The sequence below is a fragment of the Eutrema salsugineum genome, unplaced genomic scaffold (assembly GCF_000478725.1).
Source record: "Eutrema salsugineum unplaced genomic scaffold, Eutsalg1_0 scaffold_13, whole genome shotgun sequence".
NCBI lineage: Eukaryota > Viridiplantae > Streptophyta > Magnoliopsida > Brassicales > Brassicaceae > Eutrema > Eutrema salsugineum.
Genome location: NW_006256885.1, coordinates 1199114 through 1226710, shown reverse-complemented (window position 1 = coordinate 1226710; position 27597 = coordinate 1199114). Strand labels below are relative to the sequence as shown.

At 36.2% G+C, this 27597-nt stretch overlaps 6 protein-coding genes and 1 pseudogene across 9 annotated transcripts; 3 read left to right on the top strand and 4 right to left on the bottom strand.

Annotated features, from left to right (window-relative positions):
* Positions 1 to 700: 700 nt before the first annotated feature.
* LOC18023661 (VQ motif-containing protein 22) lies at positions 701 to 1596 on the bottom strand. Its single transcript, XM_006406142.2, has one exon. The coding sequence runs from the start codon at positions 1531 to 1533 to the stop codon at positions 955 to 957; it is 579 nt and encodes a 192-aa protein (XP_006406205.1). The 5' UTR covers positions 1534 to 1596; the 3' UTR covers positions 701 to 954.
* A 2019-nt stretch (positions 1597 to 3615) lies between these two features.
* Positions 3616 to 7639, bottom strand: LOC18023660 (protein FAR-RED ELONGATED HYPOCOTYL 3). 3 transcript variants are annotated; one of them, XM_006406141.2, is made up of 8 exons: positions 7356 to 7639; positions 4891 to 7117; positions 4737 to 4793; positions 4583 to 4651; positions 4430 to 4498; positions 4256 to 4324; positions 4117 to 4161; positions 3616 to 4020 (listed from the first exon to the last, which is right to left on the bottom strand). In XM_006406141.2, the coding sequence occupies exons 2-8, from the start codon at positions 7063 to 7065 to the stop codon at positions 3964 to 3966; spliced, it is 2541 nt and encodes an 846-aa protein (XP_006406204.1). In that variant the 5' UTR covers positions 7066 to 7117; positions 7356 to 7639; the 3' UTR covers positions 3616 to 3963. The 3 variants fall into 3 exon arrangements, with proteins under 3 accessions (XP_006406204.1, XP_024015054.1, XP_006406203.1); XM_024159286.1 differs by having other exon boundaries at positions 4256 to 4318; XM_006406140.2 differs by having other exon boundaries at positions 4891 to 7109.
* A 1557-nt stretch (positions 7640 to 9196) lies between these two features.
* LOC18023659 (probable protein S-acyltransferase 20) lies at positions 9197 to 12866 on the top strand. Its single transcript, XM_006406139.2, has 9 exons — positions 9197 to 9241; positions 9378 to 9491; positions 9731 to 10126; positions 10249 to 10317; positions 10431 to 10502; positions 10585 to 10713; positions 10790 to 10870; positions 11175 to 11366; positions 11619 to 12866. Exons 1-9 carry the CDS (start codon positions 9197 to 9199, stop codon positions 12645 to 12647), a joined length of 2127 nt encoding a protein of 708 aa, XP_006406202.1. The 3' UTR covers positions 12648 to 12866.
* On the bottom strand, positions 12806 to 15910 carry LOC18023658 (protein IQ-DOMAIN 1). Of its 2 annotated transcripts, none has more exons than XM_006406138.2 (7): positions 15740 to 15910; positions 15332 to 15453; positions 15007 to 15225; positions 14664 to 14891; positions 14442 to 14555; positions 13652 to 14129; positions 12806 to 13291 (listed from the first exon to the last, which is right to left on the bottom strand). In XM_006406138.2, the coding sequence occupies exons 2-7, from the start codon at positions 15413 to 15415 to the stop codon at positions 13152 to 13154; spliced, it is 1263 nt and encodes a 420-aa protein (XP_006406201.1). In that variant the 5' UTR covers positions 15416 to 15453; positions 15740 to 15910; the 3' UTR covers positions 12806 to 13151. The 2 variants fall into 2 exon arrangements, with proteins under 2 accessions (XP_006406201.1, XP_024015079.1); XM_024159311.1 differs by having other exon boundaries at positions 15007 to 15219.
* Positions 15911 to 16763: 853 nt separating this feature from the next.
* Positions 16764 to 20656, top strand: LOC18023656 (gamma-aminobutyrate transaminase POP2, mitochondrial). The gene is made up of 19 exons (XM_006406137.2): positions 16764 to 16905; positions 17312 to 17409; positions 17500 to 17584; positions 17710 to 17782; positions 17908 to 18005; positions 18161 to 18253; positions 18346 to 18419; positions 18506 to 18544; positions 18635 to 18723; positions 18804 to 18880; positions 18966 to 19040; positions 19139 to 19186; positions 19309 to 19392; positions 19478 to 19565; positions 19658 to 19736; positions 19875 to 19968; positions 20046 to 20124; positions 20221 to 20336; positions 20454 to 20656. The coding sequence occupies exons 1-19, from the start codon at positions 16861 to 16863 to the stop codon at positions 20529 to 20531; spliced, it is 1512 nt and encodes a 503-aa protein (XP_006406200.1). The 5' UTR covers positions 16764 to 16860; the 3' UTR covers positions 20532 to 20656.
* Positions 20657 to 22351: 1695 nt separating this feature from the next.
* Positions 22352 to 26915, top strand: LOC18023657 (annotated as a pseudogene).
* A 28-nt stretch (positions 26916 to 26943) lies between these two features.
* Positions 26944 to 27584, bottom strand: LOC18023655. Its single transcript, XM_006406136.2, has 2 exons — positions 27397 to 27584; positions 26944 to 27285 (listed from the first exon to the last, which is right to left on the bottom strand). The coding sequence occupies exons 1-2, from the start codon at positions 27490 to 27492 to the stop codon at positions 27166 to 27168; spliced, it is 216 nt and encodes a 71-aa protein (XP_006406199.1). The 5' UTR covers positions 27493 to 27584; the 3' UTR covers positions 26944 to 27165.
* Positions 27585 to 27597: the final 13 nt, after the last annotated feature.

Sequence of the window (27597 nt, the reverse complement as noted above, 5' to 3'; positions counted from 1 at the left end):
TTTCCGTCTACAAGTCATATGATTAATATGTAACTATATATTGTGCCCTAAGAAAAAGAAAAAAAAGTTATAACTTATATATTATATATATTTTTTGACAAAACATATAATTTTTCTATATTTTCGCGCTGATTTGTAAAGCGACATTCACATTCTTTTCATGTTTGAATGTCTACAATCCAATAATAAGAATACAAATGCTTCATGATCCTCTATGCACGTTTTATAAAAGAAATTATGAAGTTATAACATTTTATTCATTTTCTCTATTTTATCGAGCTAATTTGGTAAAGCTACATTCACACTAATTTCACAATAATACAAATGCCTCATGGTCCTCTGTTATATGCACTTTTTAGTTATAACTTATATTCATACGTACTCTCTATTTTATCGAGCTAATTTGGAAAATATCCACACAATTTTCGTATTTGAATGTCTACAATCCAATAAGCACAGAAAATTTTGATATGTAAGCTATTTGCCTTAGTCTATGCTATATATATATATATATTTCTTTGACTAGTATTTTGGAAAAGATATAAACTTTCACATGCACTTGAGAACTTCACGTGATTTTTTTTTTATTATAAATATTATATGTGATAATTGATATACATTAGTGTTCGAGCATATTAACTGTTTAAATTTAAATTCTAATAAAAAAAAATATATAGTCCACAATCCATAATCACCATTTTTAAAATTTTGATTGACAGTTTGCAATATGGAATGCAAGTATGCAACTTCAGTTACTGAATATTTGCGGATTTAGGGCCATGATAACGCTATAATCTCTTGAGCCTAAAAAGAAAAAATATTAAATATGAAAACGAAAAAACTTAAATATACAAAAGTCAAAGTTTTCATTCTATGACAAAGAAAGTCAGTACCTAACATTTCTGCCTTTATGCGAAAAAAAAAAAAAAAATTCAAAAGAATCCAATCGTTTTCTCATTGTAGCCTCGAAGAAGACGTATTACTATTCGTTGCCTCCTTAGACGACGGAGCACCAGCACCACCATCCACCGTTCCAAACACACCGGAAACCAAAGTATTATTAGGGTTGTTCATGTTACTATACCCAACGATGGGATTCACGTTGCTCAACGAGAACATATAAGCCCTTTGAGGAGGAGGCTGCGGCGGCGCGTGAGGCTGGAAATTATATTGCCAAGGAGTTTGTTGAGAAGATCCGGCGGTTGGATCCGACGAAGTGGTGAGGCTAAAACCGGAAGTAGTATTACCGGAACCAAAAGCCATAGCGGATGGACCACCAGTGAACTGCTGAACCATGGCACGGAAATTGGATGTGTCTGTGTTGAGAAGTGTTGTTGGTGTTCTACGTGAAGCTCTTGATCTTCTACGTGCCGGTTTTGTTACACGACCGGTTTCAGGACTCAGACGAGAGTCTGTGGAGGTGGCTTCACCGGAGGGAGAAGCGGTTGTGACGGTGGTTGAAGTGATGGTGGAAGTTGTGAAGAAAGTTTGGTTGTTGTTGTAGAACTGAGACCATTCGTTTGGGTTAGCCATTTTTTGTTGTGTTTGTAAAAAGACTATGTTGAGATTTGTTGTAATAAGAAAGAAAGAACTAAAGAAGCTAAAAGCTTTTGTCTTCCTTTAGTTCTTATTTATCTAGGTTTAATTTTGATTCGACTTGGTCAAAAGGAAGACTATTCTAAAAAATTTCTAATCAATCGTGACCGTTGATTTAGGGAACGTTTTCATTACACGTTGATTTTGTAGCTTTGCGTTAATCTACTTTTTGTGTTTAATTGATAAATCTTTTTTTTGGTACTTAGTTTACCTATTCTGATTTAACCTCATTCGATGATATCAAAAATTCATATAAAATAATGGACCTTACGAAGTTACAGTTAGTTGAGTTGAGTTTTATCTATCAATAAACTAGTAGAATTATGTTTGCTATTGGCTACTTTCCCAACAAGTTGACGAAATTGGCCCATTTCACTATTGTGTGTATTTTTTTATTAAATAGTAAATTAAGTCCCTCACTTTACATAATCGTCACAAAGCTGACGGCATATTTTTCTGTACGTTCTTGCTAACAAAAACGTTAATATATTTCATTTCACGTTGCCTGCTTAGTGCAGTAGCCGTATTATATAGCACGAAGTAACGAGGGTCTTACGATAATGATAATGATGCGATTTGCTATATACTAAGTTCTACATGCATATATATCATTTTAAAAAAGTTATAATATAGGTATAGGTTAGACGTAATAGAATATGATACACCGACAATTTTGTTCAACCCACAACAGAATGAAAAGCCTTTAAGCTGTTTTAATCAGCGAAAACGAACGATTAGTCAAATTACAAAAAGAAATAGATATTCGTATATGATACTTAAAGACATAATCTAGAGCTATTGAGACCCTAGGCGGTACCAAGAATGCCTCAATTCATAGAATAAATAATAACTATTAAATTGTGCTTATGTCTATTCTATATTTGAGAAAAACTAATAGTAGTTAACAGTAGGCTATTAAATGAAAAAAAAAATATTTTCCAATTGATTATGATTTTGTTTGTAAATGTAGAAGAAAAAAATAAACATACATTATCTCTGGTTGAAAATAGGTAAAGAGACGAATGTAAAAATTAAAAACAATTGATTAGGCAGATCATGTATATTACCCTAATTTCTTTTTCCAATATTTATTACTATTTCTGAAAAAAAAAATCATTAACTATTTTGATTAAAATTTTATTAGGACTCTGAGACATTGAATCTAATAAAAAAATTAGATCCTTAATATTTTCTTAAAACTATGGGCCCGTAGGCCAATGTTTTATTTTAGTACATATAGGCACGAGCCTGATAACAAAATCATCAACGAGACAACGAAATAAATCAAGAAGATGTTGCTAAGATTTATATATAACCATTGGACAGTGATATATTATTAAAATTTTGATAAGAAACTCAGGATATATCCTAGTGTGTTAGATGCTTTCTACACTCTTGCATACTATTTGATTATTTTAGATGTTAAGATTATTTAAATCCACTGTGGTAGTAAACTGAGGAAAGATTAATTGCGACTAGTGTTTCAATAGTTGATATGTATTATTTACGCAATTTAATAGGGAATAAGTGGACACAAATTAATTGACGGGACAGGTGACTTTGAAATGAATGCTAAACAAGAGACGACCAAATAGGAAACTAGTGAGAATTTTCAAAGAAAACAATAATTTGATTCTAACGTCGTCATAATAGTTACTATCTCATCGTTCTGTTCTGTTAGAATTTTGCATCAATGGAATAACGTAGTTTGTTATTTTGAATTTTTTTGTCAAAAATATACATAGTAGTTTGTTTAGGGGGAGAGCACATTTTCCCTTTCCATATTTGGTATATACTAAAATTTTATCAAATTTAGGCGTTTTATGTCTATAAATGTGTTCAGTAAAAAGTAAAAGCACATTTTTGTTGTTTTCAGATAAATACTGTGTAGTAGATTATGATGTGAGATCCATTCTACAAATGTTAAAAATATAAGGTAGGGGATCAATGAACAAGCCATATACCATTTTTGTATTTGGTTTCAAGATCAGGCTTAATTCTGATACAAATTTAAGAAACTTGATCAAAAGAATTAACAAGAGTTTACAAATAGAGAATATCTCTAAACACTGTTTTTTTCCCTCTAAAATCGAGCAGTCAATGATCAAAGCTTGGTGATCATCTGAACTAACAATACAAACACGAACAATATTAACAGAAGCGAATCTCTGGGATAATAAGCGAAACAATACAACATCCTATTAAACACGTGAGCAGATAAAAACAGATCATGCTCTTGTTCTGTTCCAAACCTCAGTGTGTCAAATGAGCTTCTTTCTAGTGCTTGTTGGCGTCTGTTCTACAGAGATTTGAACCTTTCATCCAAAGCATTTTGAGATTTGCTTCGCAGTTGGGCTATAGTTTTGTCTATGAGTGTCTAGATGCGTCCTCATGCAACTGCGTAGTCCTCACATTAGGATCATCCTGTAGTGAAAATAAGTGTTTCATGAACAAGATAATCCACTTGATACAAACAGGAAAAGAAAAGGTGATAATCTGTTATTACAACAGAAAATTTACCCGGATATCATAAGGAAAATTGGGTGGCCTGAAGAAATCAACTCCCTAGAAAGAAAAAAAAGAGTAAGAATGATCATTTTTGATTGCAGTCTTGTAAGAGATTGACATTGCTCTTGAAAGCTCTGAGAATAACTGTTACCTGTCCATGGATGCCTTGCTGAGCAGCGTAGTAACTGTCGTAGCTTGGCGCTATTGAGTTCAACTGTCGCTACATAAAACCAGCCGGGGATTTTTGTTTTTTATCCAAAAATTAATGAAAGAAAAAACAGCAGAAGCTAGTTTTACAGAGAGTTGTCATGGTCGATTTTCATACCAATCCTTGAATTGTTTGCTGATTCCCATAGAAATTATCGCGAGTTGGCGCCATTAAATTCAGCTGGACCTGTAATCACACAAATCATACCAGATTACATACAGAAAATCTCAGTCTATATGAGAATAATATGAGTATTTTGTGATTAATTACCATGTTCTGCACGCTCTGCTGTGTTCCATAATAACTTTCAATGCCGACTGTCCTTGGGCTCAACTTATCCTGCAATTATAAAAGTCAGATATCAAATACTTAGGGGACTCTTAAGTTAACAAAAGCTTGCTACGACATATCAACAAAGAGAGACCATCTGTTGCAAGCTTTCTGGCGCTGCAACTGGCATAACCTCCTGCTCTGAGTTCACCTGCAATTGGTATTTCGAATCATCAGACTTCCAAACCATAAAAGGGCAAGAAAAACCTTAAGTTGAATGCAAAAAGAGATCGTAAACAAGAAGTTACTTTTCTTTTCTTAGTTGGATTCTTTTTTTTGCTTGTCTTGCCAGCAATTCTGCTCTGGTTATCCTCCTCGACGGAAATCAGACCTTGAGTTGGCGAGGTGACCACATCTGGAAGACTTCTGCCGGAAGTATTAACACTAGCACAATTTCCCAAAGCTTCTTCAATGGCAAGGAATGCAATATTGTAACTCTCTTGAGAGAACGATGCCTCTTCATTCAGCTTCAACGCTCGTTGGCACAAGTCGTTATACCGCTGCAGCCTACTCTGCAACTGCTGAGGTTCTCCTGAAAAATGCCGGCTTTTTGCATCTTTTGTCCACCGCTTCAATATGTACTGCGAGGGGATGGAAGAAAGATGACAACACTGAAGAACATTAAGCGTGTGTCTGCAGAGATAGCCTTTGTACTCAAATAACCGACAGATGCAAGAGACTTCAGCCTTTGCTTGGTTCCATGTTACAATGAAGTCCTGGTTGTTTTCAAAATCCTGAACTCTAAAAGTAGAACAAGTTGCATCTCGGTTCTCCTCTCTGGGACTACACGCAATTGCACCCAAAACTTCAATCTGGAATTTTTTGAATACAGCAGGAGTATAGACTTCAGAAACACTCTTCTCAAAAGGCGATGGAGACTTCATTGCTGGCTGCTTGTTCCACGATTCAGAATCAGCTTTGGCTTCTTCTTCACATCTATCTTGCAAAATTGTATCATATAGTTTCACAAATTCTTGTACACTAGTCTTCTTATGCAAGTACTTGTCGAAGAAGGCGTTAACACTATCAGCTCTTTGAGGTGTAGACATCCCTGCCAAAAGAACATTAGTCATGTAGGTCGGTGCCCATTTCCTGCGGTCTTCATATAACGACTGCATCCACTGATCGTCTTTGAGGCCGAATCTAGAAAGAATCTTCCACCATCTTCTAGCAAAGTCTTCCTCCTTCCATGATTTATAGATGCACTTCTCGAACTTTGATGTAAAATTTTCATGTTGCTTAGCAACTTGACCAAGATTCTCAGAAACCTTAATCAAAACATGCCAAAGAAAAAGGCAATGTTGGGTATTGGGGAAGATTCCGGGGACAATGGAGTTCAATACAACATCTTGCTCAGTGATCAAAACCTTTGGAGCTTGTCCACCCATCGCTTTCAGCCAGGTCTCCATTAACCAAGAAAATGTTGCTGCACTCTCGTCGGATATCAAAGCACACCCAAGGACCATATACTGGTAGTGCTGGTTCACTCCAACAAAAACAGCAAGTGGCATCTTGTACTTGTTTCTAACGTATGTGATATCTAGAGAAACAACATCACAAAAGCTGCCATAGTTATGCCTGCTCTTTGCATCTACCCAAAACACATTCTTCAGCCGCTGATCATCGCCAAGATCCACCGCATAAAAGAAGTTGGAATTCAAGATTTGCATCCGTGACAAGAAGTCAAGCAGGACTTTGAAATCCGCCGTCTCCACTGATAAACTCCGACCTTTCTCAAAAGAACTCTTCGAATCGCTTTTCAGGCTAATAACAGTTTTGTATTCCGCAAACTGCTTAGCCATAGCAGCATATATCTTTCTAGTCTGCTCACTCACAGCTTGTGCAGGTAAAAGCTCATGATTATGCTCCCTCACAAAGCTATGAATCACCCATTTCCCATCAGGCCTTCTCTTAACATGCATGCTAGCTTTGCAATCTGTTTTCGCACACGTTCGTCGACCAGCCATATTCTCAGGGTCTTGCTTGCTCTGCCTAGCTCGTGGCCTGTTAAAAGACTTGTCATACTCTCTTTTAGTACCATACCTAGAGCAAGCAAACTTGGCATCTATAAACTCTCTCGTCGTCTTTGACCTACGACTGTTCTGTATCGCAGTGTTGAATCCAATCGCTCGAGAATAGTCCTGGTAAAACGAATACGCCTCGCCGTGTGACGCAAACTCCATACCGTTGAAAGGTTCAGGGTTCGTACCTTCTGTGTATTCAACCAACTCCACCGTTGGAACACCCATGCCTACACTGTCATCGGTTTGTACCTCGACAGTGACGTCCTCGATTTTGCCAATGTCCATATCTTCATCAGCATCATGAAGCTTGTGCTCGTTCTGCAACACATTGTCAAGTCCTCTATCATCATCACCTTCCTTGCAGAGGTCACCTGAATGTAGTCGAAGATCTATATCCATGACAAAAGATAACTTTTTTCCTATAATTTAAGGAAGCAGACTCCCTGCAACACTGAAAAAATCTATCTTTAGGTCAAAAAGATCAGAGAATCAAGTTCGATGGATACATTTTGTTCTCACAAATGCAGAAAAGGTAGCAACTTGAAGCTAAAATTCATAGTGGTTAACGATATCATTCATCATAGCAGGTAATTACATATTCCTGAATCCGAATTTCAATTTGATTGAAACAAGAAGAGAAGCTGATCAAACACTGTAGATATATATGTGGTTCCAGTAAATGAAATTACCTGGTACGAAGAGCAGAGAGATTGGGAAAACAAGAAGAATCGAAAGAAACCAATCTATAATCTCAAGAAAGACGAAGATTCGAGGAAGAAGAAGGCAACGCACGCGCCAATCGGTGCGAGTTGGCGTTTTCGATCTGCGAAAGGAAGAGGACGATAGAGAGAAGAGGGAAGAGAGAAGAGAGAAATCTCGTGTGTGGTGTTCACGCGATCTAAGGAAGCGAGTGGGAGGTAAGGAGGCACGAATTTCCTCTTTTTTTTTGGTTTTCTAGGGTTTCTCTCTTGTCTAAACGCAGCACCGTGTTGTTGATGATATTGTTGTCTCTCTCTCTCTCTCCACTTAAGAGAGACATTTTTTTTTGTTTGGTTTTTTTTTTCTCGGTGTTCGATACTTCCCTACGGCGCACGCGTTGCGCGTGCCAACACTTGCCAGGTAAAATAGATGAAGCGTGAATTAATGGCATCATTAATAATTACTATAGTCTATTGGCTGTCCGACTAGACTTAGGCTTTTAAATGGTTGGTCCAAATTATTTTAAAAACGAACAAAATAACTAAATTAGCTTGTATTTTTCCTTTTAATTTTAAAACATCTATATATTTAGTTTGTATTTTTTTATGACTGTGTAATAAACTATTATAAATCAAACTTGAAAGCTTAAAACTTGGTATTTTCAAGTAGTTAGGGTGGTGAGAAACCTAAAACCTAAAATACTCCAATTTTTTTTAAAAAAAAATTCTAACAAGTTTTTAATTTTGTGTAAAAATTTATCTATATTATTTTCGACTGTGTCAGGAATTGGAATTTATTTAAAGATGAAAAAGATAGCTGGAAAAACAAAAAAACAAAAAATTATAGAAAATATTGTATGTTAGAATTAGTCCACGAAATTAATCCTAACTAGATTTTACCCCGTGCATTCGCACAGGAATTTTGTTTTAATCAAAATTTATATTTTCTTTATAAATATAATTTGTTAATAAGTGGTATAAAAAGAATTTGTGTTTAGATATATATTTTTTTCAGTATTATTATGACCATCATGATCATAAAAATATAATTTAAACCCGATTATTTTATTAATTTAAAAGTGACTGTTATTATAAAAATGTATTTCTAACTTGCTCATTTTATTAATACGAAAAACCATATTTATGATACAATAATTCTAATCCGCCCGTTTATATTATTTTATAATATAATTATTTACTAATTTTGAAATAATTTTCTCTTAATATCATGCATGCTTTCATAACCTAACAAAAAAACTTAACTTATCCCATCAAATTATTATATAATATTAATATTTATCTATTTTTAATATGTGAAATTTTAATCTGATATAATATAATTAAAAAATATAATAAGATATTTTTTAATCATATGTGTTATTCTAAAAATTTTATTTAAATTTCAAATATTAAATTAAATCTAACCTATATTTAAGAAAATCTATTTAAATTAATATCTATAGAATATAGATATAACCTATATTTAAGCAAATTTTTAGTTATCTAAATTAATATCTAATTTTCGGAATTAAATTTATATATATATATAAAATATTTTTAAAAAAATTTAGGAAACAATCAACTAAATGTGCTTGTGTTTTAATATAATAGATGTAATAGTTTTTTGGTCAATAATTACGACTAAAACCTGCCACAGTCAGAGTTAGAGAGAGAGACGATATTTTCTCAGTCAGTCACTTTCCTTTTCTTCCCTCTCACAGCTCCGCCTCCCACTTGATCATCTCCCGGCCGTGAAACCGTGGCGGAGACGTTGTTGACATTAGGGTTTCGACTAGTTCTCTGGTTGTTCTGTTGTTGCTATTGGAGAAGCTATGGTGAGGAAACACGGTTGGCAACTTCCCGCTCACACACTCCAAGTAATCGATTCGTAACCTTCTATAACCATTAATCGAATTCCAATCTCTTATACGATCCTGTCGACGAACCTGGTCAATCAAAAGTTGTGATTTTGATTGGCGATAGAAATGGCTCCTGATATATGTTTGTTGTCAGGTGATTGCGATTACTGTGTTTTGCTTGTTGGTGGTCGCTTATTATGCTTTCTTTGCTCCTTTCGTCGGTGGCCGCATTTGGGAATACGTCTTGATCGGTGTTTACTCTCCGGTGGTATGTTCAATGCTTCTCAAGTTGTATACTTCACAATCTAAGTTAAAGTTCGTTCTTAGCAACTTAATAAAACCATATAACCAAGAGCACAAGCATTGATTTTTAGTATCAATATGCAAATTCATCCACGAGTTTTAGGTTTTGAGCATCTGAGCGAGGAAATAGAGATGATGCTTATAAGTGTGAAGATATACATATCTTACTGCATTACTCAATGTTGATGGATTATGTGTTTGCAGGCTCTTCTTGTGTTCGTTCTGTATGTTCGCTGTACTGCAATCAACCCTGCAGATCCAAGAATCATGTCAATATTTGATACAGGCATTCACAGAGCTGACATGGCTCGTGCCTTATCAGCTAGAGATATCTCCAGGAATTTTGATGAAACTGGCAGTCAGTTGCAGTCTTCTCCTTCAATTGTCTCCAGGAGTTCTACCTTAGCACCAAACTCTAGTGTGAAAGGTTCTGTAGGAGATGCTCAAAGAGTGGACTCTGTTCGTAGAAAAACTTGCTATAATCCTCTGGCTATCTTCTGTTGCGTGTTTGTTCTTGAGGACTGCTGGAAACAGGAAGAAAGAGCTGAACAACAGGGAAACAGCGAAGAGGCTCTATTTTGCACATTGTGCAATTCTGAGGTATAGTAACAATGGTTCCAAGATATATAACATGGCTACAGTCAAGTCCCCATAGCTGTATTTGTCAAGTGTACATGTATACTCCTTAATATAAAAGTCAATTATGCATGAATTTGTCACAGGTACGCAAGTTCAGCAAGCATTGTCGAAGCTGTGATAAATGCGTTGATGGTTTCGATCACCATTGCAAGGTAAACTCTCTCATGTTTTCAAATTTTTTTATTGCAATCAGTTGCCTTTGTCTGGATATTTGACTAGATTTTCATGGGTTCAGTAGATGACATAGTTGTAATAAATGCTACAGTGGCTTAACAATTGTGTCGGTCGCAAAAACTACATGACTTTTGTGTCTCTGATGACGGCCAGCCTTCTTTGGGTATGTATTTGCCTTGTAGTATGTTCTATTTCTTAAACTTATTTATCACTTAACCATTAAAAGGTTACGCTTTCTTCCTCAGCTCATTATTGAAGCAGCAGTCGGAATCGCAGTTATAGTTCGTGTTTTTGTTAATAGGAAGAGCATGGAAACCGAAATTGTCAATAGACTTGGAAATAGTTTCTCCCGTGCACCTTTTGCGGCAGTTGTTGTAAGTATTCTTGATGTTGTGTCTTTGCTTGGAGGTGTGGTCCTGTTTCCTAATGTCATATCTGCAAATTATGTAGGGTCTTTGCACTGTTGTTACCATTCTGGCATGTTTTCCACTGGGTGAACTTCTCTTTTTCCACATGCTGCTCATTAAAAAGGTCAGTAGGAAAGAAGCTAGCTTTTATTTTACTTACTTATAACACTGAGAATTTTTCTTAGCACAAGAGATCCATGGTTGCATAGTAGTGAGGTTAAACTTGGATAATTTTTGTTAGCTGCTTTATATCTTAATGTTCAGCTGTATCTTTCATAACTATAACCATCTGAACCATTCTCCCGAACTCCTTTCCCAATTTTAAAGCTCACGGCATTTTAACTTATGTCTACAACTTTGTTTATAACTTGCTGATGGCATGTTCCAGTATAAGCAATGTGAGGTTATCTTCTGTTTAATATCGGCAGGGACTTACAACGTATGAGTATGTTGTGGCAATGAGAGCCATGAGCGAGGTGCCAGCTGATGAGGAAATTCAGAATGTGCTCTATTCTCCTACCGGGTCTGCCACAACCGGCTTTAGTGGTGGAAGCTCTCTCGGCCTACCATACAAAAAGGGTGTCTGGTGCACTCCACCTAGAGTGTTTGTTGATGATCAGGTATCTCTTCCTTTTCCTAAACATCCAACCATTCTATTTCATCGCATCTCTAATCTCTTGTAAAACTCATTAGAGTTTTGGTTTGCTATAGTTGGTTTTATACCTCATTGGAAAATCGTGTTGTCCATGGTATTAATCGCTATGTATGACCTTGAAAGGCGATGATGAAATGCGTTAATTGTTGCATACATGTACTGCCTAAACTGAGATGATGGTCCGGTATTGACTTGCCAGTTATAATTTCTATTGCAGGATGAAGTCATTCCCCATTTAGACCCTCACATGGTCCCGTCGACCGTAGATCCAGATGCAGCAGGGAGAGGCATCAAGGCTCCGAAAAGACCCGTTGTCAAACGTAATGCATGGAAGCTCGCTAAGTTGGATGCAAATGAAGCAGCAAGGGCAGCCGCCAGAGCCAGAGCATCTTCATCTGTCCTAAGACCGATAGATAATCGCCATTTACAAGATAATGAACTAAGTTCCATTGGCACAGTTAGTATCATCAGCAGTGTAAGCACAGATGCAAACGTGACTGCAAGTAAAGAGATGCAGAACAATGAACTACGGTCATCTCTTTCTAGAAACTCGTTTGCTCCAACCCAGAGTAGCCGGGATGAGTATGACACTGGAAGCCATGGCATTAGCAATTTCAGCAGTCCAAGCCATGTTCACGAGTCTATCACACTTGCTCCTCTCCCTCACAATCATACATTAACTGACCATCGCTTCGCAGCAACAACCCATCACATGCACTCGACGTTTGATGAAAAGGTGCTGCACAGAGGAAACGGCGCTGATCCGCTGTTTCTCTCCAATCCTGCAACTTCGCTTCTGCGAGACGTGAGAAAGACATCGGTTGTTTGGGATCCCGAAGCTGGGAGATACGTATCAGCTCCTGTAACGACAATGCCTGAAGGCCGCAACAGATTGCCAAATCCTAGCTCACAAATAGCCAACACTCAGAATCCAAGACCTATTCTTCCACCTCAAGATTCATCTTCTGGATCATCAGCGTTAAAGGCTCCTCTTCCTCTGCAGCAAGCCGAGAGAAGACTGACATATACTGGTGACTCTATATTCTTTGGAGGACCTCTGGTTAATATCCCGACTAGAAGTAACCCGAGAAGTGAAAGGAGCTTGGTAAGAGAGGGACATGACAGATTGGCATCGACACTTCATCGTGATGCAAGATTTAGAAGGGATTTAAACTCAAACCAGCTTCCAGTGTTTACCCCTGGAGGTCTTGGGACAAACTCGCAACCCGGTTCTAGCATCAAGTAGATAAACTAAGCGTATTTCTCGAAAGGAAATTAGGATTATTAGTTTTCTTTCAATGATTTGAGCTTCTTTGATAGGCAGTTTCTTTTCTTGCACTTAAATTAATCACTTTTGCAAAGCAACTAATTATTGATAAAGATCACTCTTTTGAAATGGGAAAATGTATACAAAACAACGAACTCTATATAATCACATTGGGAGGGCCACGAGCAGCATGGTCTGTTCTCCCAACAAAAACTGTTTCACAAATATACCCCAAACACCTTACTTAAAATTATAAGACTACTTACCGGTCCATATATATGAATCCACAGAGAATCATGGACAAAAAAGGGATGGCTAACATAAATAACGACAACAATGAAAGCAGAAAGACGCTGTTCTCTTCTTGTTCGATGAACCAAGCAGCTCTCTCGAGTTTTGAAACCCATTCTGTTCTTCCATGATTTTTGTCTTTATCATTTTTCTTTCATTTCATCAGAACCTGTGTATGTACACTTAACATGGCTATGCGAGCCTCTGTTTTATTGGATCGGAATTACGTCTTCTCTGGTTTTGGGCAGTTTTCTCCTCGACTACTTTATGAGATGTTGGTGTGAGTTTTCCCGCTCGGCTGGCTTTAGCTGACTGAGATCCTGAGGATCTTCCTGCTCAAGAATATTCACAATTTAGACTTAAAAGGACAATAAAACCAAAGACAACCGAAATGTTTCAAAGATCAAATGTATGCGTCTTAGTTGAATGTGACTTGTTCCGTGTTTAATAATGTATTCAGATTGATTTGAGGCCTGGTCAAACTCTCCCCTGACACAATAGATCAGATTTGTAGGTTTTACTAAAACTTAGTTAACCTAATTATCTAACTTGTGGTTTGAATCGTAATGACCAATGCAAAACTGATTCTCTTATCACTATCACCATGTTGGTAAGACTATTCATTCAATCATCACAGAAGGGAAAAGAAACGAGGTTTCCTACGCGTAGAGAAAGAGAGAAAGAGATCTAACCACTGTTTGGCAGAGATAATCGTTCCTTTGAAGATCTAATTGGCTCTCTTGATCTTTCTTTCGGATTGCTGTGCGATCTTGGACCAGCGCCAGGTTTTGAGTTAACTTCTACAGCAAGATCGTCTTTAGCAAGCTTTGACTTAGCCTTGGATACCACTGGAATGCTTGAAGATATTCCAGGAGAAGACGAATTACTATCCGACAGAGATGGCCCGGTTGCCTTCTGACTTGAAACACCGGATACAAGAGTTGAAGTGTTTGGCATTTTGCTTGCATTTCTCATCTGCGTTTTATGCAAATTCTCAGACTGCTCCACATTGTTTTCAACTAATGTCGTATCCTCCCTGAGGTTACTGTCAAGAAACCGGTTCTCCCATGGACGAACAGCCATCCATCTTTCCAACCAGTTCCATCCCCAGTTGTTTTTGTCAGGTTGAAAGCCACTGTGCGCAGATAACTGCCGAGTTCCCGCTTGCCACTACAAGAGAGCAATTTGTATGTAAGACAAAGAAAGATCCTTTTGCATACACAAAGAAACAACAGCACCGGAAACTGTGATCGGGGCTGAGATGAGGCCAGTAGCATAAGCAAAAAGATACACTTTCATGGGAGATTGTCATAGTGTGTTTGGTTAAAGATTGGTCCTATGGAAGAGAACCATTGACGATCAAAGAGACTATTCAGGGATGTTATGATTTGTACAATGTGAGCAGATTCAAACAATTACTTCTTAACAAAGTGAGCAAATTCAAACAGTTACTTCTTAAATAGCATAGTGGTTGTGAGTAACCTGGTGAGTCAAAGCATATGCCATAGCCCTCTCACGCTTAGCTGCAGCTTCCTGCCTCTTTACCAGCTTTGCTTGTATTTGTTCAACAGATCCAATGCTATCGCACCAACCTTCCTGAGAGATGATTTTCACATAGTCAACATTACTGTAATTCTCTCAACAAAAAGTAAAGGCCATACAAAGTTTGTATATAACTGAGACAAGTGAACAACTGAACATCACCTCTATTTCTCGAACTCGGGCTTCATCAGCTAGCTGTTGCTGAAGTGTCTGCTGACCCGTTTCACTTTCCAAGGCAAGACGAACACGTCTTGCGCGTACACGAGCCTGAACTCTTACTAACGCTTGCATGCATCGAAGCGTTACCGCTGCTTGTTTCCTCACCGCGTGTCCTCTGACAAGAGCTTGAAGTCTAACCAATCCCTTCAACGCTCGTAAAGCCCTTCTAGCCTACGAAATGTATCATCTTTACTTCAGTCCAATCAAACCCACAAAGCAAAGCATGCAGATAGATATACAAGGCAACAAGGAAAATACAATCAACTTAATAAGGCGAAACTAATACCAGAAATCCTCTATAAGCTGTTTGGATGCGTGTCGCAGCTCTATGTTCTTTCCTTTGCTCTTCATAAGCTGCACCATATGATTGTAGTGAAGTCGAAGTAGAGACACCAGTATCTATCATACTATGCGCATTGGAATCTTCAAATCCGTCTTGAAATTTTTCAGCGTCAAAATCAACTGAATTCTTTCTCCCAAACCGGCTCTTGGTGGCAATCTTTACCTTCATGAATACAAATAAGATGAAGGTTGTATACATTTTTTTAACCAACATTTGCATAATTTGATAAAGAGATACTCTTGTAATCAAAATAGCATAGAGTACTCACATTGTCATCTTTTTTTGAAGACCTTGACTTATCAGATTTCGTGAAACCAACCAATGCTTTAATCCACCTCCCCGAAGCACCCATTGTATCAGATTTCAACGATCAGCAAAGATAACAACGACCTGCAGGATTGCATTTAGCAACTGAATTATTCAAAATTCGAAACAAAAATGATAACTTTCTGTTTTGGGTTTAATTAATAAGTAATTAAAAGCACAGAGACACAGATAAGGAAACTCAATTGAGTCGCTACACTCTTTTGGATCCCAAAATGAAAGTGACGAACACTAAATCAACAACTCTTTATACCAACAAAAAAAACCAAACTTTTTCAAGAAACTCTCAAATTAAGAGAGAGGGAATTGAGAAATGAGCAGACATAAAAAGAAGCAAAATTAGAAACTTTACAGGTGGGGAAGAAAAGATCGGCCGATGAGATCTCCAGAGAGGGTGTGAGAGTGAGTGATCTTCTTCAGTCACTGATCGTCTTTCTCGCACTACTTTTACTCTCTCTCCAAAAAGTCCATTTCTCTCTTTCTCTATCTGAAGAATGAAGGATTACAGATAGATAGGACTTGGACTTAGCTAAAAATTGATTATTATCGTTTCGTTTCCCTCTCGTCAGATACGAATGAATGATTGATAGATTGCACGCCGTACGGTGCTAATTTGCGCCGCGATAACCTGAAACTTAGCAGCGTTTATTGAGTTGTAAAACGGCAAGCAGTTTTGAGCTTTATTTATTCGACGGCTTTAATGCATGCATTTACACTATATAAGTTCTAAAGAATAATATTTGGTATGAAAGACAAAAAATCTTTTTTTCTTATGTGACGTGTTGTCATATATGATATGATATGACTGATTTTGTAACGTTTGTTACTTAACGGGATCATTTTTATTTTGCTGCAGTATTCAAATTAATACACCGATAATTATACATAGCTTAGTGATTTGTGTTATATTACGATTACTGTTCAGACAGAAAAAAAGATTTTTTTTTGTCGACAACAGTAAAAAAATATTGGTCAAAAGAAGACAGTAAAAAAATCTTTTATCTTTTACCGTTTATAAGGAGGACTCTTTTTTTTTTCCTTATCATATGTGTCACCTGTCAACAAACAAGACAAATTTTTTTATGTATTTGATGTAATAATAATGTAGTGAACACTCGTAAATTGTATAAGTGTTATCCCCTACTAACTTCAATTTAATATCTAACCAAGTTTGGAAGTTTTTTTCTACTAGTTGGCCTAGTTGATGCGGTTTAATATGGTAAGAAATTTGCTAAATACTATGGCAGCCTATCAATAAAAACTAAATTATTGTAAATATACAATGACTCAATGACACGTCATTGGTCAAAATCAAATGGAACTTGAAGTGATAAATAAGATATTTTTGATTCATAAAGCCATCATGATCCTTCATCACTCTCAAAGAATCCAGGATTCTACAGATTCCTCCTTCTTTGATCATTTCTTCTCTCTGTTTCTTCGTTCTGCTTCGAGACATTCGACTTACGAGAAATGGCAGCAATCAACAGCCTCCGACGATTGGCTCGTACAACTCAGGTTCTTCTCGATACCATCGAGTTCTTCTTCTTACTCGCTTCTTCTTTCGATTATCTTATTATTTCCGGATAGATGATTCCTCGATTGCTTTTAACTGCGTCATCATCATCATCAGACCTAGAGAATTTTGTTACCTAAAATCATAACTTTTCTCTCGTCACTCGTCACCCTTCTCCTTTTTCGTTTAGTAGATCAGGATTCAGAAAAATGCTGAGATTAAAAATTTGTATTTTTTTTGTAAGAAATCAACAAATTGATACTCCAAGCTTGATGAAATAGCTCAGGTGTCTTTTTGGAATTATACTTTTTGGGGATTCTCCAGTAATTAGGGAACCCAAATGGTGATGTGATTCGTAGGTCAACCTTAGTGCTAATATGAAAGAATATATTTTTCCTATCATGGCAGGTTAATTTGCAGAGTAGATATGCTGCTTCTTCCAAATCCATGTCTGGCTCGAGGATCTTCACTACGGAAGCATCACCGGAGAAGCAAAAACCAGCTGGGTGAGTTTCGATTTGATGATTTCTGATGCTTCAGTAGAGTAATGAATAGTGGAAATGTGTTTCTTAGAACTTACATGAAATTCTGAGCAGGTCTAAAGGGCATGATATGCTTGCACCTTTTACAGCTGGGTGGCAAAGTGCTGATTTACATCCCTTGATCATAGCAAAGTCTGAGGTACATATCAAAAATGTCAACTTTATTTTACTGGTTGTTGGTTTTTTTATCGGCGTGCAATGTAAATGTTGATTCAAAGTAGTGTTATGTATGTAAGTTATGACATTTTTCTTAAATTTGTACAGGGAAGTTATGTGTATGATGACCATGGGACAAAGTATCTTGATTCTCTCGCTGGTCTATGGTGTACAGCCTTAGGTTGTTTCCTCATTTATCTTGATACACATGACTTGATGTTTCTCTTGTACAGTTTGGATTTCCTGGATAGTTGTGAATGTGTTGGCTTTACGTCCTTGACTCTGACCCTCCCCAAAATCTTGCAGGAGGAAATGAGCCACGGCTTGTTTCTGCTGCTATGGAACAGTTGAACACCTTGCCGTTTTATCACTCCTTTTGGAACCGTACTACGAAACCTTCTCTGGTACTTAGGCATTTCCTTTTGGTGCCATTATTATAAAGTTTTTTTTTTTTCTACTGTCTGCTGCTGCTTTCTGTGTGCTGTTAAGACTCAGGGCAGTATACTTAATGGGTAATCAAAGAGAATTTGATCACTGTGCTGGTTTACCTGCAAAACAGGATCTTGCTAAGGATCTTTTAGGCATGTTCACGGCTAACAAAATGGCCAAAGCATTTTTTACAAACAGTGGATCAGAGGCCAATGATACACAGGTTTGAGGTTTCCATAACTATGCGCTGTACCTTGATTTTCTAAGCTGTTTGCCTATAAGAGTTGTTTATAAATCTCCTGTATCTATCTGCAGGTCAAGCTGGTTTGGTATTACAATAACGCACTTGGAAGGCCCGAGAAGAAAAAGTTTATCGCAAGAAATAAATCGTGAGAAAGATATCTGCTTGTCATTTTGTGTTTGTCTTATTTTATAAGATCTCAAGGTGTTTATTAGTTCGGTTTTATGACTTCAGGTACCATGGTTCCACTCTAATATCAGCAAGTTTATCCGGGTAGAGTAAATATAGTTCCTCAGACATTCTTTGTAGATGTTCTAAAGATTCTTTTCGTTACTACCTAACAAATTTATCTTCTACTTCTAGTCTTCCAGCGCTGCACCAAAATTTTGATTTACCTGCACCATTTGTGTTGCACACAGATTGCCCTCACTATTGGCGTTTTCATCTTCCAGGTATTTACTATGAATGATTCTAAATTCTTTTTTTAAAGTAAAAGTAATCATTGATCTCAACCTTGGAATTGTTTGTTCAGGTGAAACGGAAGAGGACTTCTCAACCAGATTAGCCAAGAATTTAGAGGATCTTATCATCAAAGAGGGACCAGAAACTGTAAACATTCTTTTAAATACGTTTGGTCTCTATGCATTTGTGATGATGTTGGAATCTCAATCTAACAAAAATGTCTTCTTACTAGATTGGTGCTTTTATCGCTGAACCAGTCATGGGTGCTGGTGGTGTGATACCTCCTCCTGCTACCTACTTTGAAAAGGTCAATTTCGTAAACTTTGTTGGTACTAAGCATAATTATGTGGTTCAGTGGTTAGATCTTTCTGGATGTAACATTGAGCTCTTTTTCCTCTGCTGCAGGTCCAAGCTGTTGTTAAGAAATACGATATTCTGTTCATTGCTGATGAGGTATGTGCATATCTAATTAAACCTTGTTTAATATGAGTCCACACACAGGATCGTGGCCCCAAAATCGATCAAGAAGATGGGTTACCATTTATCTAATTTTATTTTGTTGGACTTTAATTAAGGTGATATGTGCATTTGGAAGGCTCGGGACAATGTTTGGCTGTGACAAATACAACATCAAGCCAGATCTTGTTTCCTTAGCTAAGGTCAGATTTTGCAAACCGAGTATTTTTTCTTTACTTCCTCTGTTGACAAATTTCACATACATGTTGTAAATGTTTTAATATGCAGGCACTTTCTTCAGCATATATGCCGATTGGAGCCATTCTTATAAGTCAAGAAGTGGCAGATGTAATTTATTCTCAAAGCAACAAGCTAGGTACCTTTTTAGTAATGTTCACCGTGGTAATATTCCAGTGTTCTGATCTTAAAATGCCAGTAATTTTTGTTTTTGTTTTTTTTTTATGTCAGGTGCTTTCTCGCATGGATTTACTTATTCTGGTCATCCAGTTTCATGTGCTGTAGCAATTGAAGCGTTAAAGATATACAAGTAAGTTTGTCACTTTTGCTCGTTCATGCAAGTAAGCCGGTTTTGAAATTGTAATTTGCCAAAAACTCAAAACCTGTCTCACACACATGTGATAAAGTTACTCGATTCTTATCTGCACTTATTTTCTTCATATTACAGGGAAAGGAACATACCAGAGCATGTCGCCAAAGTTGCCCCAAGATTTCAAGATGGTCTTAAAGCTTTCTCCAAGAGTAGTCCTATTATTGGAGAGGTATAATTTCTTTTAGTCATTAGCTTTTCTTTTGAAGTATTTGATTAAACATTGGGGCATTTTGTGATCATATTCAGATAAGAGGAACGGGTTTGATTCTCGGGACAGAGTTTACAGACAACAAATCACCAAACGAACCATTTCCACCTGAATGGGGTGAAGTCTCTCTCATGACCAAAACCAAAAAATGTTTCTCCTCTCCTAAACTCACTACTTTACTAAATCCCTACCATTTGCAATCAATGTTTGCAGGTGTTGGCGCATACTTTGGAGCAGAGTGCCAGAAGCGCGGGATGTTAGTCCGTGTTGCAGGTGATAGCATAATGATGTCTCCACCGCTCATTATCTCACCTGAAGAGATCGATGAGGTAAAGTGCCAATCTTGAGTCATTTTTAAGGCTTTTTGTCTGCTAAATCTTGTGACCAAATTCCCTGAGACTCACCCTTTTCTTCTTCCTTCTTTGGGATTTTATCATTTTTTTCAGTTGATCGATATCTACGGGAAAGCGTTGAAGGCAACGGAAGAGAGGGTAAAGGAACTCAAGACTCAGCAAAAGAAGTGAGAAACAGAGAGTTATGATGAGTGGTTTAGATTAATCCCATCTCTCTCCTTGAATTGTTTGCCATTTGCTTTGCACAATTTACAGTTTCAGTGATATGCATAATAAAGATGTCAATTTTAACTCCATTTCTCTCGAGCTCCTCACCAAATGACAGCTATGGAAAATGGTCTTAAGTCTTAACTGTAAATGAGGGACTAAATAGTGGAAAGGATCTTTTGTATCATCAAAAGTTTGAATCTTTTTTGTCTTTTTTCTACACAAGTCTTAACAAATGCGTCATTCTATGAGGAATAAACAACTGACGATGTTACCAAAATCATCTTACCAAACCAACTAAACATACAAAAATGCTAATTACGTATTTATTGTTAGAGAGATAGATTTTGTTTTGTTTGATAAGAAACGACGATAGTTTAGGTTTTGGGATTAGTACATACTTGGGTTTAATATTAGGCCCAATTGTTCAGTAGTTTTGTTCTCGCTTTTTAGAATTGTTGTGATTTTGTTAATAAAATAAATATAGTAGTGTTGTTTTGTTTTGGTTTAACGTCTTGAAGCTAGCAATCTCCACAAGGCTATTGCATTAAAGTTTTTGAACTTCAAAAAAAGAAGAGCTATTGGTTCCATCTTACACAAAGCCAATCTTTTCTTCTTTTTATTTCATTTGGTAATTACCATAAGTCTTCTCAATTTTCAAAAAAAAAAAAAATCTGCATCACAAATTTAATTACTTAAAAAATAAAAATTACAAAACATTCCACAAACATCATAAGTAATAACACAAACATACAATATAGAAGAATATAGTTAACGAAAATCATAATGTCAAACTAAATATTACACCAACATTTCACAAAAAAAAAACATACCAAACAAAGAAACTACAGTCCCAAACAAATCTAGAAACACAAAAATTATAATAAATATCCCAAAAACATACAAAATAATAATCTCATGCCAAACGCTACACAAATCTCATTAATAGCACAGAAAATATATATGGAAGCAAAAACCATAATCTTCTTGTTTCATGCCTTTATGTTTAATTTTACAAGTTTTGTCTTTTGATTACTTTTTGTCTATATATATTATTTTGCAGTACCTTTAAAAACCTGGATGGCTTCATATTATATGGCATGATCTTTTCGCACATTATGTTCTTAAGAAGCTGAACAACTCAAATTCTTTCAAGCCGTAAGTAGTTTCGTTTCATGGTGGTACTTGATATTTTCCTCTTGCAAATCCTTACGCATTTACTAGTCAAAACTGATGAATGATGCTGAATCTCATGGAGTTGATTTTCTTTTCTTTTTTTCTTAGTGAAGTATTGATTGTAGATAGTAGAATTTGAGCTAAGTCAACAAATTTTTTATTCTCCTTGCTTACTAGATCCAGGTTTACACACTTGGTTTAATGTCTCGTGCCTTTATGTTTGTTTCTCTATAAGCCTTGATCACTTTTTGCCTATATTATTTTGTAGCTAGCTAGCTTTATTTTCTGATTCAAGTCTTTGTTTTTGTAGAAGTTGAGTAAAATCAACAAACTTCAACTGTACTCTCCACTCTCCACTTGGAGGAAAAATGATTCTAGTGGGGATAGTTTGGTTTTGCTGAAGAAGACAGTCTATTTTGGTTTATACTGAAAAGGACAGTTTATTGAATTTTTCAATAAACCAAATTATTCGTACTAGGATTACTAGTCATTGTCATTGGACAAGTCATTGGCTAAAAGCAATTGAACTTGAAGAGATAACAACAAAGTATATATTATGTTTCATAAGGCGTTCATATATGTCTATAAAAACCAATATTATCCTCCTTCTGAAAAAATCCACTCGCTTCTCCTTCTTTTCCTCTAATAATATTTCTCTCTGTGTTTAATTCTTTTTTTTTCTGTGTTTAATTCTTCATTTCGGTTTGAGATTCCACATACGAGAAATGGCCTTGATCAACTGCCTCCGACGCTTGGCTCATACCAGTCAGGTTTCTTACGTTTCTCTCCTTTTTCAGTAGAACGTTAATTTGGATGCCAAAAATTGGAAAGTGAATTTATGTTGTATAACCTAAATAGTAATATTAAACCCTTTAAGGGGGAGAATCTTGTTCGAGTACCAACGACAAGAAGGAGACTGAATTAAACTAACATGTTTTGGTCTCCGGTCCGAAGAGATTAAAAATAAGCCTAAGGCTCGAATATCTTAGTTTTTTGTTTTCGAATTTCTTTTTTTTGTTTTCGAATTTCTTAGTTACCAAAAACAAAAGAAAAAATAGTGAAGTTGTTCATAGCTCAGTGCTAATATATATCTTCCCCCTCATGGCAGGTTACTTTGCAGAAAAGGTACGTTGCTTCTGTCAAATGCATGCATGGGAACATTACCTCGAGGATATTCACTACAGATGCATCATCAAAGAAGCAAAATTCAGTTGGGTGAGTTTCATAGTAATTTTGTTTTAGAGAAATTTGGTGATAGGACTATGAAATGGTCTATAATTAATGGAAGGGAATGACCAACTATTCAAGTAATTAGACACAATAGTCAATACACATTTTATCCTTTGTTCGAAAAGTAAATATATACTGTAATAGGACACTCAATTATAATGGTGAAAAAATGCCAAAAAAGAAAGAAGAAGATACGTTTTAATATTTTGTTTGAAAAGTAATAAATTATAGGGCCCATAGGCCACTAAATTGTAATGGGGAAAAATGCCAAACAAATACCAAACTCCTACTCTCTCTCTCTCTCTCTCTCAATCTATACAGTTGAATTTTATCTTTTAGTATAGAAATCTTGCTTCCAATATTTCTCATAGAAGTTCAAAGAAGAAAATATAGAATATAACATTAGGTTCCATGAATAACATTAGTATGTTTTATCAATAGAATATCAGTAAATCTATTTAAAAGTATATATGTATAAAATAGAATTATATATATATATATAATTGTGTTATCAGTCCCAAGAATTTTTCGTCTATCCATACACCGAAATGGTCAATTCCCCTAATTGTGTCACTTATGATGCTAGTTTCTTAATTCTTAATTATGTTCTATGTTTTTGCCAACACAAATGCCACTGAATGCTTTACGAGTTTGTGAATAGTGCAACTGTTTTTCTTACAGGTATAAGGGTCATAGTATGCTTGCACCTTTTACAGCTGGGTGGCAGAGTGCTGATTTAGATCCGTTGATCATAGCAAAATCCGAAGTGATACTTCTTTTGATAGACCATAATAAATTGTAAATGTTGCCACTTGATACAAACAAGTGTGACAATTTTTCTTTCATCCTTCTTAATTTTTTTTACAGGGGAGTTATGTGTATGATATCCATGGGAAAAAGTATCTTGATTCTCTCGCTGGTCTTTGGTGTACAGCCTTGGGTTATTCCTCATTTATCCTTCTATTACTACACATGTCTTGATGTGTAAGGTTTTTTTGGGGGGTTTGCTTGATGTGCAAGTTATGTGATTGATACCACAAAATCTTGCAGGAGGAAATGAGCCACGGCTTGTTTCTGCTGCGGTTTCACAATTGAACACCTTGCCGTTTTACCACTCCTTTTGGAACTTTACTACTAAACCTTCTCTGGTAGTCAATAGTTTTTCGTTTTGGGTGCCATTATGCTAATTTGTTTCTTTGTTGAGTTTGGTCACTGTGATGTGTTTTTCTTGTAAAAAAACAGGATCTTGCTAAGGAACTTTTAGACATGTTCACTGCCAACAAAATGACCAAAGCATTTTTTACAAACAGTGGATCAGAGGCTAATGACACCCAGGTTTCCATATATTTAACTCTATCCTAAACTGTTTATCCTAGAGGAATTAAAGATTCGTTTCATATTCAGAAAATTACTTTTTCTTCTTGTTTCGATTAACTATTTGTCTCTAGCTCTGATATCCTCTAATGATGTTTGTAAATCTATTATTATATTTAATGCAGGTCAAGCTGGTTTGGTATTACAATAACGCACTTGGAAGGCCTGAGAAGAAGAAAAATTATCGCAAGAAGCACATCGTGAGGGAAAAAAAAAATTGTGCTGATATGCTTTGAACCTAGAGAAATATCCCTAAAATAGCACAAAAAATAGTTCTTGTTCTCATTTTCGCCACTATAGTATTTTCAAGTGATCTTCCACAGGTCACAATTAATATATACTATCCATGGACGTAGTTAACACAACTTTGGTCATGAAAATATAAAATATGTCTACAGTTTTTTGGTTGATATTCGTTTTCTCACATCCACCATAACAATTTGTCTGTTTCCATTAGATTTTAAAATAAAGTGCTTATATATGAATTCAGGTACCATGGCTCTACTTTGGTGTCAGCAAGTTTGTCTGGGTAAAGATATCTATTGTTCCTCAGTTAAATCTTCCAAGAAGTGCTAATTCAAAAAACAAAAAACCAAAAATTCTAACAAATTTCATACATTGTTCCAGAATTCCAGGGATGCATCAAAAATTTGATTTACCGGCACCATTTATGTTATACACGGATTGTCCTCATTACTGGCGTTATCATCTTCCAGGTTAATTCGTTTTTTCAAAAAAAAAGTCAAAATAAAGTAATCTTTTTATTTTATATCATGCAAACTGTTTATGCAGGTGAATCGGAAGAGGAGTTCTCAACCAGATTAGCCAAGAATTTAGAAGATCTTATCATCAAAGAAGGACCAGAAACTGTAAACATTCTATTAAATACTTTTGGTCTTTATGCGTTTGTGTTGATGTTGGAATCTCAATTTAACACAAATGTCTTCTTAGTAGATTGGTGCTTTTATCGCTGAACCACTCATGGGTGCTGGTGGTGTGATACCTCCACCTGCTACCTACTTTGAAAAGGTCATTTTCCAAAACTTTCATAATAGATAGCATGAATTATGCGGTTTAGTGGTTAGATCGATGTGGATTAGGATCGTATACTCTTATCAAAGTGTGTTTCTTTTTGCTCTTTTTATGTTGTTGCAGGTCCAAGCTGTTGTTAAGAAATATGATATCCTGTTTATTGCTGATGAGGTACATGTATAAAAAATGTTACTATATATCAGTCCACACACAGAATCATCATCATATTAATTAAAACTCTAGAATCTATTAAAGAAGAGAAGATATCATTAGACAATTTGTATATTGTTTGGACTATAAGGTGATATGTGCATTTGGAAGGCTCGGGACAATGTTTGGCTGTGACAAATACAACATCAAGCCAGATCTTGTTTCCTTCGCTAAGGTCAGATTTTGCAAGATGATTAGTAGATTTTACAAAATTTCTCTCCGGGGCATAGATTGAAATGTTATTGATATGCAGGCATTGTCCTCAGCATATGTGCCGATTGGAGCCGTTCTTATGAGTCAAGAAGTGTCAGATGTCATTTACTCCCAAAGCAACAAGATAGGTACTTTTTTAGTAATGTTATATCTAAAAATGTTCTGATCTTACAATGCTTAAATAAAACTTTGTTATTTTCAGGTATTTTCGCACATGGGTTTACTTATTCTGGTCATCCAGTTTCCTGTGCTGTAGCAATTGAAGCGTTAAAGATATATAAGTAAGTTTAAACTGTAATTTGTCAAGAACTCATAGCAGTTGATAAGAGTATTATCCCACTACTGTTTACTCTTATCTGAAATTTCTTGACGAGAAATTCATATTACAGGGAAAGGAACATACCAGAGCATGTAGACAGAGTTGCCTCAAGGTTTCAAGATGGTCTTAAAGCTTTCTCCAGTAGTCCTATTGTTGGAGAGGTACCATTTCTTTTAAAGTCACATTTTTTCTTCTTCTTTTGAAGTAGCATTTGAGTATTCTGTGAATGGTTTTCAGATAAGAGGAACGGGTTTGATTCTCGCGACTGAGTTTACAGAAAACAAATCTCCAAATGAACCATTTCCACCTGAATGGGGTAAAGTAGCAACTCTTCTCTAAACCCTCTTATACTCTACTTGAAGGCCGTGTTCGAATGCTCTACTTGCACAAGTTAAAAGATCACGGTCTCATATTACACTTTCTTTCTTTTTTTTTGTATTGATGTTTATAGGTGTTGGGGAATACTTTGCAGCCGAGTGCCAGAAGCATGGGATGATAGTCCGCGTTGCAGGTGATGCCATAATGATGTGTCCACCGCTCATTATCTCACCTGAAGAGATCGATGAGGTAAAGTACAGATCTTGAGACGTTTTTGATCTGCTAAATCTTTGTGTTCGTTTCTCTCTGAAACTCTCTTCTTTGGTTTTTATGATTTTGCAGTTGATTTCTATCTACGGGAAGGCATTGAAAGCAACGGAAGAGAGGGTCGATGAACTCAAGACTCAGCAAAAGAAGTGAGAAGCAAAGCTCTGATGAAGTGGTTTAGAGATTCTTCTCCCATCTCCTCTCCCTGGAACATTTCAGTTATATTGCATAATAAAGTTTCCAACTTTAAAAACCCATTTACTCAAAGATTGGATCTTTTCTTTTGAATGCACACAAGCTTTAGTTATTTTGCAGTCTACTTGATGGAAACAGAGACAACAGTGGGACTTCTCACTATGTGATCAGAACCATATGACCAACCAAAATCAAAGATGGCTTTTGAATGCACACAAGCCTTAGTTTTCTCTCCACTCTCCATTGCTATTTTTTGGGGATTTTTCAAGATCGAGGACGTTTCTTATTTGCCTCTCTTCTCGATCTTCTCTCTCTCGAACTTAGTGAAGTCTTGAACCCTGCTCCGTCTCCATTCTCTGAGTCGTACAAATCTTTAAACGATTTCTGCACAATTCAAAATCCATCAATCGAACCTAGAATATTGTCTTGATGAGGTTTCTACTCAGAGAAATTGGAATAGAAGAGAAAGAAGTTGTTTTGGGAAAAACGACCAACCTCTCTGATCTCGGCGAAGCTAACGACGTAGAAAGTAACGACGGAGACTGCGAGAATCCCCAGGACAGGAAGACCGATGTGGCTAAGCCCATCCATTTCTCTTCTCTGAACAGACCAGAAACCAAACGTATCTTCTACTCTCTTTAAGGATAAGGCTCTTTATATATGTAAATGTGCGTTCTTGAAAACCACACAACCTTA